Source organism: Perna viridis, chromosome 6 (genome assembly GCF_037379345.1).
Source record: "Perna viridis isolate PV_CMFRI_1.1 ecotype Kerala chromosome 6, ASM3737934v1, whole genome shotgun sequence".
Taxonomy (NCBI): Eukaryota; Metazoa; Mollusca; class Bivalvia; order Mytilida; family Mytilidae; genus Perna; species Perna viridis.
Genome location: NC_142450.1, coordinates 45,505,353 through 45,517,132, shown reverse-complemented (window position 1 = coordinate 45,517,132; position 11,780 = coordinate 45,505,353). Strand labels below are relative to the sequence as shown.

The 11,780-nt window shown below is 31.8% G+C and overlaps 1 protein-coding gene across 3 annotated transcripts; it reads right to left on the bottom strand.

Moving 5' to 3' along the window:
- Positions 1–1,123: 1,123 nt before the first annotated feature.
- On the bottom strand, positions 1,124–11,704 carry LOC148615244 (uncharacterized). 3 transcript variants are annotated; one of them, XM_088589954.1, is made up of 8 exons: positions 11,092–11,704; positions 9,363–9,486; positions 8,836–8,862; positions 6,775–6,873; positions 4,501–6,246; positions 3,379–3,453; positions 2,068–2,760; positions 1,124–1,491 (listed from the first exon to the last, which is right to left on the bottom strand). In XM_088589954.1, exons 3-8 carry the CDS (start codon positions 8,843–8,845, stop codon positions 1,409–1,411), a joined length of 2,706 nt encoding a protein of 901 aa, XP_088446080.1. In that variant the 5' UTR covers positions 8,846–8,862; positions 9,363–9,486; positions 11,092–11,704; the 3' UTR covers positions 1,124–1,408. The 3 variants fall into 3 exon arrangements, with proteins under 3 accessions (XP_088446080.1, XP_088446082.1, XP_088446081.1); XM_088589956.1 differs by having other exon boundaries at positions 4,501–6,237; XM_088589955.1 differs by having other exon boundaries at positions 9,363–9,483.
- Between the last annotated feature and the right edge of the window lie 76 nt (positions 11,705–11,780).

Sequence of the window (11,780 nt, the reverse complement as noted above, 5' to 3'; positions counted from 1 at the left end):
GTCATGAATTACGCAATAGTATATATCAACAAGGAAGCATTGTGTACAACATCTTGCATGAAATCCGATTCTTTGGAAAACATTATTATCAGCAAGTTTCGTGTCAAATAATGATGATCAGTATCGAGTTTGCAGAACGTTGTTTTACAACAACAAAATAAAAAAAAATTCTTATCAAAACTATTATTCATCATCAATCCTTTCCAAAAAAAAAATCGCACTTGGATTTTGCAAGTGAATATAAGCCAATCAAGTCAATACGTTCAAAATTTTGACATATATTTTAATTAGCATATTTGGCATATTTTGCAGTTTTAAATTATTTTCTGCATTGTATTTTACATTCAAAGACGTATGAAAAATTGAATGTGTGGATTTCTCACTAATATTATAAAACAATACACTTGTACAATAACTGTGCACAATCGTTATTACAAATAACATATTGTTTGTTCTGATGTTCTGAATCATAATCAATTCAAATTGTATTAAAATCGATAGATATCTGTCTTGCATTTTTTTTCTCCTACTGCAATGTGTTAATGTGTCTTATTTAAGTCTGTGCAAGGTAAACATCTTTTCTTTTTTTTAGTAAACATTTCATTTTTCAATCCTATTTATCATATCAATGTAACTGTGATTTTCGTTACGGTGTATCCGTCTACATCATGAAAACTGATTTTTTCAACGGGTCATAGTTTTCCTTTCCCCTTCCGTCTACAGTGGGCTTGACTTTTTATGAGCAATTCGGCGGGTGTTTTTACAAAAGCAGAGGACGCTTACCCTACCAGTGCACCTGGTCCAAGCTCCAAGTTATTAGTGGAGTCCGAGTTGCTCATTAACTTTTGTTATTTTGTACGTATTATTTTAGCTACTTAATGTTTTTTTGTTGCGATTGTCTGCTTTCCATGTCTTGTCTTTGTCCCTGAATTACATTCTTTTGATTTCCGCTACAATCCTGGTTCCCTTGATTACTCTCTTTCACCTATTGTAGATCGATCGTATTGCCTGTTTACTCACACCTCTCCATAATGCTCAACGTTGTTTACCCATCTCGACCATAGCCTTCTTTATATAGCAAAGGTTTTATCTGAAGAACTAACATTAATGTATTAGATATAACAACAATTAAAGATGTTTATTGGAAATAAATGTTGTCTGTACATATTGCACTTATATGGAGTATAGGAAAAAAAGTGTACATCGAAAAAAAGAAAATTGTCAATGCTCAATGCTCGAACTTTATACAGATACATGTTTACATTAGAAATATTGTTTTTATATGTTGTATATTTACAGCTGTAATCATGAATCTATGAATAAAGGCATATTGGGAACAATTATCAATTTATATTGATTGAATGTATATATGTCATCATTTAAAAAAAAGCAATTCAGGTGAGAAGTCTTATTCAGTAGTTTCTTCTGTCTTTTCTGAATCCCGTGCTTTCGTATCAGTCTCCACACTCTCCACTTTGCTGCATTCTTCAACTATATTTAAATAATACATTAATTATTTTATTCTAAAATCAAAATGTACCGCTCTTTTTTATATGAAGATCTTTTGTGTGGAACGCATAGCCGCAACATTTCAAATAGCTGTTATTTAATGGGATCGTCTTGGTTAATGCTCAATACTAGTTTATCGGTCGCTCATTGCTGTGAATAGTGAACGTACCCGCGTGCTTTATTTTATTTGTTAGTAATAAATGATTTTCGAAAAAAGACTCGTTCAACTCCAAATTAAAGAGAATTACCATGCGGTCAAATTTCCTACGTTAACAATATTTGATTGTGATAATATTGTTTTTTTTTAATTATTAGTTTTATGTTGATGTGGTGTTTGTTTACTTGTAGAATATTATGTGTCTCTGCACTTCATGTTCGCTACTGTATTGACATTTTCTGGTTAAACGTTTCGCGTCCGCTGAATTGATAGTGAAATTATGTCTGATTATGTAGTGGCTTGTATGTGGTTTGCAATTTTGGTTCATGAGGTCTTGTACGAATTGATAATTAAGTACTAATAATTTTTAACATTTAATTGACAATATTTAATATTGTTACCTTCTACTTTGCTTTTCCTCTTTGCTGGTGATGACGGGCTATTCTTTGAAAAAATGTTTCCAAAAACTGGGCGAAGAAATTCTGAAAAAGATCGACGCCTTTCCTTTGGAGAATTTGACTGAGGATTTTGTTCAAAAGATACATCTTGCTGCGGAATGTCCGTTGATTTTGAAGCATCAGAGTTATGACGAAACACAAATAATTTAGAGCCTCTTTTCTTCTTTGATTCTTTCTTCGACTTTTTCTTCGAAATATTGTAGTCACTTACTCCTGTGTCTTGCGAGTCAACAACTTCTGCTTTGATTTCATTCTCTAAAGAATCCGATGTCACTCCGATATGTTGCTCTGTCGTCTCTGAAACCTTTTCCACACGTTCAGTCGGTGATTCATCTAATTTTTCACCTAACTTTACTTCCGTATCAGTATCGACAACTACAGTTTCAACAGTATGTACAATAGATTCTAGTGTGTCTCCTTGTTTGTCTTCCTCATAGTTATCAGCAGGTGATACTGTTTTCCGGAGTTCATCCTGATTGACAGTCAACAGTACGACGTATTCATCGCTTCGTGGTCTATTTTCTGCTTCGGTGTTAACACTAAGCAAATTTGTTTGTGTGTTATCTTTTGGGAAAGGTAATTCCGCTGCAATTGGTTGACCTTTTGATTTATTTTTTCTCTCACCTTCAGTTTCATCTAAAATAAAATACAGTTAAATGTGATAAAAACTTCAATGTGAGTAATCTTGAGAAAACTATACGGTCCTTAATTCTATATATTACTTGTTCATAAAACTTAAGTTTAGAATAAAGATGCGAAGTGATTTTCTCCATTCATTAGCTGATTGTCATTATCTTCTTCATACAGTATTTCATAACACAATCAGTTGAAATCACGTACCTACCGTACGTGAACAAATGAACATGTAACTTTCTATCGTAATAAATACACATGCGTATAATTCGTAATGTTATTTTGGCACCTACATTTTTTTATTATTCAGTCTAAAGGTAGGTCTATTCAAAATCTAAACTAAAATCGATACAAATCTGCAGATTTGTGATGAAATTTGCTCGATTTCTTATCAATATTTACAATGAAAAGTGTTTAAAAAGATTTCGGCATTTTAGTAACCATAGACACTTAATACTACATATGTTTAAAAAAAGATTCGAAAGTTATGTTTGTTATTATTAAAACAAATAAACAAATAGATAATTGAGTCATGTTTTTTTTTCATTATTCTTTGAATCTAGTCAAATAATATGTGTATTATCCTCTCTCATAAATAGTTATCCCAAAAGTGGAGTTCACCTGACGAACGTGATGACAGTGAAACTGTGTCTACATCATGGACCTCGATTTCCACTGGAACATCGTCAAAAATACCTGAATTACACAAACAATGTCATAAAGTGGTCATAAACTTCAATAACATATAACGTTTGTATTAAACGAAGCATAGATAACCACTGCAGTCCGATGTGTGTAACTTGTGGGATTCATTTCTACCAATGTCTATACGTATAGTGGTAGTTCAGCATCTTTTTGGTTAGTCTTGATACCTTACAATCTTAATTTGAGATAATTCCTAAGCCGAAAAAATAAAAGATCCTTTGATTTAAGTCCAGTATAACACCGATGGACTAAAAGCTTTGACGGTCTACTTGTCGCACACTCATTTATAGGAAAACAAAAGAGTGTGTCCAAGCTTTAAGGTATGCTACATGTTTGCAACACTAACAGACAACACAACGTACTTTTACATGCTTTAATGAATAATTGGTCTTACTGGTCTCAAGTCCTTGTCGGAAGTATATATGCATACAAGGATAAATGAAAGATGAAGGATAACTATTAAAGTTAAGTTGTATTTACCAAACTCTGCTTTTAAAATAAAAAGGAATCAGTCTCTTTTCGGGTACATTTAAAAAAAATAATATAACCTATAAATGTGAAATGATACCTGCGAAGTGAACGTTTAAAGAGATTACTGTATTAACAGCAGAAGCACACACACACTTTACACTTGGTACTAACATTAAGGTAAATAATGTATTGCCTTTAGTAATGTACATACAAGTAATCATTTATGTGTTATGACACAAAATATTTCGTTTATGCGACCTAAATCTTGTATTTTATACAATATTCTGTAATTTTTTCTCTGCGGGTCTTTTAAGGTGTGAAAAAGTTGGTCAGTTAGGTTAACTTTGTAAATACAACTATGATATTAAGATGCAATTCATTCATTATTATGAATTTTGTATATGTGTAGTCTGTTTTAATTCGTAGTTTTCAAATTATTTCTCCTCCCCCCTGAAAATCTTGCGCAATATGCTCATGATTATAATATTGCTTCTGTAACAGTATATAAGTTGGTCTCGTTGATTTTTAATTATGATACATATTAGGATGTAAAAGTCAACAACAAACCTTTAAGAGGAGGACTTGCAAACTCCTTTTGTTCATCAAACGAAGGAGACCTCTGACCTTTTTGCTGTTTGTTCTTCTTCTTTCTTTTGCCTTTCTTTTCATCATCAGATTTACTTGTAGATTTAGAAAGTGATATTCTCAATTTTTTGTTTTCCGAGCTTTTGCATTCAAATTTGTTTATTAAATCTGACACATTTGCCACTGGGGATTCTGGTTCTTCGATGTTTTTGTTTTGCTTATCAGTTTTGCTTTTTTGTTTTCTCTTACTTTCTTTCTTAGTCTTCTTTTCTTCAGATTTCTGCTTCTTTTTGTCTTTGGTAGTTTTCATGGATTTAGATGTTTCATTCTCGGTTCCTAAATTCCGTGCATTAGTTGGTCCATTGTTTGACTCTACCACATGTTTTAACTCTTTAGAATCTTTGGTATTGGAAACATTATTCTGACCTGATTCACATTTCTGTACTTCGAGATTGTTAATCAAGTCAAAATTTTCATCGAATGTGTTTCCACAAGCGCCTGGGTCGTTAACTCGTGTCTTAGTGACAGCACTAGTGTCTGTGATAACAACAGTCTCGTTAACACTTTCGTTTGGGTTGTTGTTAATTGTTGACGAAATCTGACTAAGCACCATTGTATCATTGACGCTGTCACTGGATGTACTCTCAGTTATTGTTGTAATGGTAATGTTTACACAATCACCCATGTTAACTACTTCAGTTATTGTATTGTCATTTACAATACGATTTACAACCCCTGGAGCTAATTCTTGTAGCAATGATTCATTAAAACTGTTGTTCGCACTTCCCACTTCTGACTCGTCTGAAATCTCACTTGATACTTTCGTTATGTTGTGTTCTACAAGAACGTCGTCGACAATAGTCTGAGATTCCCGACGGTATGATGTTGTTAACGACATTTCTGTTTCTCCGTTTACAATGCTTTCTCCTTTTATTTCTAAAAGTGCTGTTCTTTCGGTTTGTGGCACAGGAATGGACTTGTGTGCTTCATCGATTAAATCAAATGTTTCTTGAAGGTAATTTGAACCAACCTTGCTGATTTCTTCTATATTTTCATTTGGACATTCGCGATTGTTGGCATCTTCATTTGATAAATCATTTTCCTTCGGATTTGACTCTTTTTGCATTTTAGCTGATATTGTTTTTACTTCATCAAAATTACCAGAATTGTCTTTGCTATAATCTTCGCATTTGCTAGAAGGTTCCGTAGAGCTCTCATTAGGTGTCGTAGTTCCATTTTCTCGATGAGGAACGTAATTTAAGCTTAAATAAGTATCGTTTTCAATCATAACTGACACCGGCTTTCCCTCTTTAAGCGAAGTCTTCTTACTAACTTCCTTTCCTTTCTTTGAAAGTCTTTCCTTTTTCTTTGTAGTTTTGTCTTTCTTCGATTCTTTTGTCTTCTTCGACTTTTTATTTATTTTTTCGTTTGTACTTCCTAAATCTTTACATAATGTTTCTTTATGTATATCTTTACCCTCTTTGTCAGAACCATTTTTATTTGGCGAATCATTTGATGATGGTGATGACGTTTTCTGTACGGAATTAACATCAACTGCCAACTTCGCATCAACTGCGTTTTGTCCATTTTTAACTATTTCATTGTCTGCTTCAAAGTCGCCATCTCCTTGTATTGTCTTCGTAGTATTTTTATCCACATTGTCGTCATTTTGATTAGATATTTTCTCACTTTTCAAGTGATTGAGTTCTTCTTTCACCACTGCAATAGCTAAAAGACATTGTTTATATTTGAATGAAGTTAATAACACATAAAATAAAGCCTGAAACTGTGGTAAAACTGATATTCCTGAATATAATTATGCATATTGCGTCCTTATTTAATTTAATGTCATGCCACTGTGTATACTTTCTAAAAGCTATTAGTTTTTAATACATATTAATGGTACTTGTGTCAAAACATACTTTTCAGTATTTTATCGTTTTTGTGCATGTATTATACTCAGTGCAAAGTGAAATTCATTTCAACCTGTGTCGTTTAGTTTTGTACAATGTTTTTCAAAAGTTTTGATATATCATTTTTTTATAAATTTTCTCTCAGAATATTCATAATTCATAAATGTTTTCGACCTTTTTTTAACTTAGTGCATTGCTCAACTGACTTTCTAACCAATAATATTAACTAGTGTTTCCATTATTATAATTTTGGTTGAATAATATTACTATATTGATCTTATGATGTATTGGTTTTTTTAAGTTTATGATATACCATTGTAGAGGGACTCAATATCAAACTAACCATCATCAATCATACATTTATTGTTTATTGAATCAGGGCTATCGTTTTCTCCTATTATCTCGAAACATTCCGTGGTCTTAGACTGTTTCTTCGACGTTCCTGAAATGTTTGTAGTCTTATTGTAAGAAATCAATATACGCGACTGACAAAATATTACTAAATATACTAAAAACTTATTATTTTTTGTGTAGATAAAAAGTAAAGAAATGAAGCATGTGATATCAAATGATAACTATTTCAGCAGCAAAACAACACAGTTGTTTGTCATTTTTTAGATGAACTTCAAGCAGTTTAATTGGTTTATCGAGACTACTACATAGTCTGACCCTAAACAATCAAGGACTTGTACAAAAGGAAAATTTCATCAAAAATAGCATATAAAACATGAATGTCAATAACTGATTCACGAAAATATGTACCAGATACACGAATACTGAACATCTGTAGATTCCGAGACTTAAGCTCGAGGCTCCTTACAACAATTTGGTAAAACTTCTTATTCATTCACATGAGAAATATTCTAATAAATGACAAATATGTCAAATGGTCTTCAAATGGTTAAAAACGCTTGGTAAAGACTCTTTTCAATTTCTACTTTGTGTATCTAGAAAATCAGAGGAAAGAGTAATCAAGGGAACCCAGGTTATAGCGGTAATCACAAGAATGTAATCCAGGGACAAAGACCCGACATGGAAAACAGACATACACAACAAAGAACATACAGCAACTAAAATCATACATACAAAGTAACAAAAGCAAATGAGCAACTCGAACTCCACTAAAAACTGGGAGCATTGACCAGGTGCACCGGTAGGGTAAGCGTCCTCTACTTTTCTAGAAACACCCGCCGAGTTGCTCATAAAAAGTCAAGTCCGGGGTAGACAAACGAGGAAAGGAAAACTATGACCCGTTGAATAAATCAGTTTTCATGGTGCAGATGGATACACCATAACTTATCCAACCGGTGCACCTGGTTCATGCTCCCAATTTTTAGTGGAGTTCCAGTTGCTCATTTACTTTTGTTACTTTGTATGTATTATTTTAGTTACTTTATGTTCTTTGTTTTGTTTGTCTGTTTTCCATGTCTTTGTCCCTGGATTACATTCTTTTAATTTCCGCTACAATATTGGTTCTCCTGAATACTCTTTCATAGTTTGATAGTGATCTATCAAACAAAAAAAAGTTACAATGTTTCAAACCTAAGTGACATGATTGGTGCAGTTTTATCTCGCAATCACCAAATTTTAATTGCTGATAATAATAAGTTAAAAAAAACACATTGCCAAAAAATGGCGTATACATGTACACTGTATGTTCAATCAAAATACTTTATCCATAAAAGCACATTTTTTTTTTACCTAACATAATCTTGTAAATAAACCTTCAGCTTATCAGAGAATGCGATATTTAGAATTTTAATAAATCAAGTCTATGCGTAAGTTAAGGTGTGTAGAATGTATATCTATTAATGAAGTTCTGATCACTAGACAAGTTGTAAACAAGTCCAACAAATGTCAGCTTTGTGCAATCACTTGTCTTTAACATGACACATGGGTGTAATAAAATTTATAAAACAGTTTCCACATGTTAATCGTCGTATTCGTATAAACAGTGTAAGAATTTTTGTGTAAATACACCTTTATTAAATGATTATTTAGGATAGAATGACAGCTTTATCGATTTAGAAGGGGAATTTTCTTGTAAATACAACAAATTACTCCAATAATACAATTTTTAAAAGAAATGTTTGCCATATATCTTATTTTTCAACAAAAAGCTATTTGAAGGCATGCATTAAAATAATTTGTGAAAACGAGTAGTGTCCATACAAGAATGGCTAAAACTATTCTGTTCTGGATAATATAAGGCATTTTGCATATATACATGTACAAAGGACACGCAAGTATTTATAATCTTTGTCATATAGAAAGTCTTACAAAAATAAAATAATCTAAAAGTATAAATGATATACATGTCTATAAATTATTTTATCATTTTAGTAGTAATCTTTACCACTGACATTTTAAAATTACATGATTCTTTTGAATACATAATACTCACCATTCCCCATCTTCGTCCTTGGTCTGCCTACACAAACGAAAAAGACGTTTTAAGATACTTTCAAGTAAAAAAGTGACAATTTCAGTAATAAATGTGTCTTAAAAACACGACTTAATTAGAAACAGCTACAAGTTATTTTATGCATATCAGAGTGAAAATAAAATTTTATACGATTTTGTATGAGAAAAAATGGTACAGTAACAAAGCACAACTTACGAGATGATTATCTTTTATATATTAAAAAGTTCAACATAAGTTCAGAATAAATATGTATAAAATATCAGTAAAAACACACAGGTTCAAATTAGTAGAGTCAAATGGATGGCGGAATAGTATCAGGTTTTTGGTATATGTAATGAAATGACCCAGTATTAAATGTATTTTATTTTATTTGTTGCCTCATAAAATTCTAACTTAAAACAATAAATAATTAAATTTGAAACAAACCTTTTCAACATTTCAAAAATAAAAGTACACGATCATTTTCACTTTTTTTGAATGCAGATTTTATTTCGTAAAATAAATACCTCGTAACAGTACTCAAGAAAAAAAGACAAATCCAAGGAAATATCCCACTACAACACCACTCTTCCGAGTTCCATTTTACTGTGTATTGATTAAAACATTTCCAGGTTGGGTGCGTCTACACTGCTAATCAATAAAAATTATGACAGTCGTCATAGTCCACTGCGTGCCCCAAAGTTGTACATTACAACATGTATATATTACCGATGGTTGTAAGTAGGTATACACTACCCATCACTTGACAAACTAATTACATGATATCAGAGGCAAATCTTGTCCAGATTTGACCATTAATCATTTATTTCTTATTTAATTTTGTAACTGATTTGAGTCGAGGGTTGCGTACAAAAATTGATAACAAATTTCATCAAAATGAATTCTCAACCATAACTGTACATGCATTTCCATTATTATTGAAATGCCCATAAATGATTATCTTCTTACTGCTTTATCATTCTTCTCTAATGCAAATAAATTACGTACATGTTCTTCGAACTGCCATACAAATCCAAATCGCCCAAAGTTTAGGAAAAAAATGTTTTTGTTTTTGTTTTGTTTTTTTTTTACACAGACAATGTTATTCCTAGCCTAATTCCAGTTAAGACAAGATAATTATCATGGTTAAATTTCCTGTTACATTACTAAATACAGAATAACGATCAAACTAATTAGCATTCATAGTAGGTTTGGTCATTTACATGCTTAAAAGTGTTGTATGAGAAATAGTGCACTGATGTCATTGGGTTACTTGATTTTTTTTTCTTCAGGTAACTTCGTTCAAAAATTATTAATGTGCCACTGATATTTTTAGTCAAAAACTAACTATTAAAATTAAGAAACGGACATCTATACAACCGTATATCGACAAATAGACATGTATCGTTCCATGTGGTCATTATTTCTTCACTGTCTGACATAATAATAAAAAAAGGCCTTTTGTATTTTCTTGTCACGCCTTTTTGCCATCCCCCCGTCCTTAGGTTTGATTGATACATGTACCTCGTCACGAAAATTTCCTTCATGTTTTATAGATCTCAAAGTTAACACTCGGTGATAAGCACAGAACAGCCATATGGTACAGTTACGCTCTATGTTACTGACTCAATGTCAGTTTTGGTGTGTTATTTCGTTTAATATATATTAAAATGTTTGTTTACCAGTGATTTTTATACTACAATAAAAACTCTTTGATTTTGTGGCACAACCGGAGGGGAGAAAACGAGGGGGAATCCGTGGACAAAACAATGCCGCACATCAAAAATAGAACAGACAAAGAACAAATTGCACAACACATTTAGAACTGAAAAGCGCAGACACAGACCCCACTAAACAACTGGGTACTCTGAAAAAAAAGGCAGGACAGTCCATGAGAAAAAAAAGAGTAGGACCTATTTTTCTCAACGTAAAAAGGCAGGATAGAAAATTGGATCCTAGCCAACCCCTCCCCCCATTATAAATTTTATGGTTGCTCCCTAAAAAGATAAAATTAATACACTTTAAGGTATTCTGGTTCACAATAATTATTGAATAAATTAGTTACAAATATTAGGTCTACACGTTTTACAATCTACAATTTATCATGTTTCTAGGACACTCAAGTAAAGATAACCAACTTCATGAATACACAAAATATGTTAAATGATGGAAATTCTTTCATTGATATTGTGTAAATAATCATGATATCGCCTAAAGAAGATAATACATATTAACAAGTACTAAATTTGGTCTTACCTTTTCGGGCGTTTTATCAGTTAGAATCAACGTCAACTTTTCTATTTACCCTTTCTCTCCATGAATGAAAACTTTTTTTGTTTACAATTGTAAATTTGTTTGTTTATTTCAGAAACTATTTCAGATATTTGCTGTAAAATGTCATCTGACGAGTAATTATACAGTGTATACCACAATAAATACTTCTGTCACTTATAAATGAAGGTCTAATTATTTTGCGAGGTAATAGCAGTTTTTCGCTCCAATAACTCGTATTTAACGACTTCAGTTGTAGAAAACATCCATATTGAGCCAAACGTAAAGTGTTTGTGATGTGGTCATTTTCTTTTTAATTCACTTATTGTTACAACACGGAAATAAACAGCTGTTTGATAGACTTGGAATATTTTGGTATCTATACACAACTGAACACTGTCTGTCTAGGCTTCTAATGTCTCTTAAAAATAATTCCGCGCACAGAAAAGGAGTGCACAGTCAAGGCCATTGTCAACTGATACAAAACTCAAAACAAAATTATGTTCCTGAATTCTTTTTTGTGTTGAAGAAAAAATTTGTGTTTCTATAGAGATTTGACTTATTTTTTTCTGTTGATATGTTTTAGATTGTCAGTGATAGAGATACATGTCATTATATATATAATACATATAATAAACATTGAATCTTTGAATTCAAACCTCACAACACATTCT

Coding starts and splice junctions, on each gene's coding strand:
- LOC148615244 (XM_088589954.1), bottom strand. Junction 6,247..6,774: donor TAAATGTATGATTGATGATG/GTTAGTTTGATA, acceptor AATGTCTTTTAG/CTATTGCAGTGGTGAAAGAA. Junction 1,492..2,067: donor GAGGAAAAGCAAAGTAGAAG/GTAACAATATTA, acceptor ATTTAAATATAG/TTGAAGAATGCAGCAAAGTG.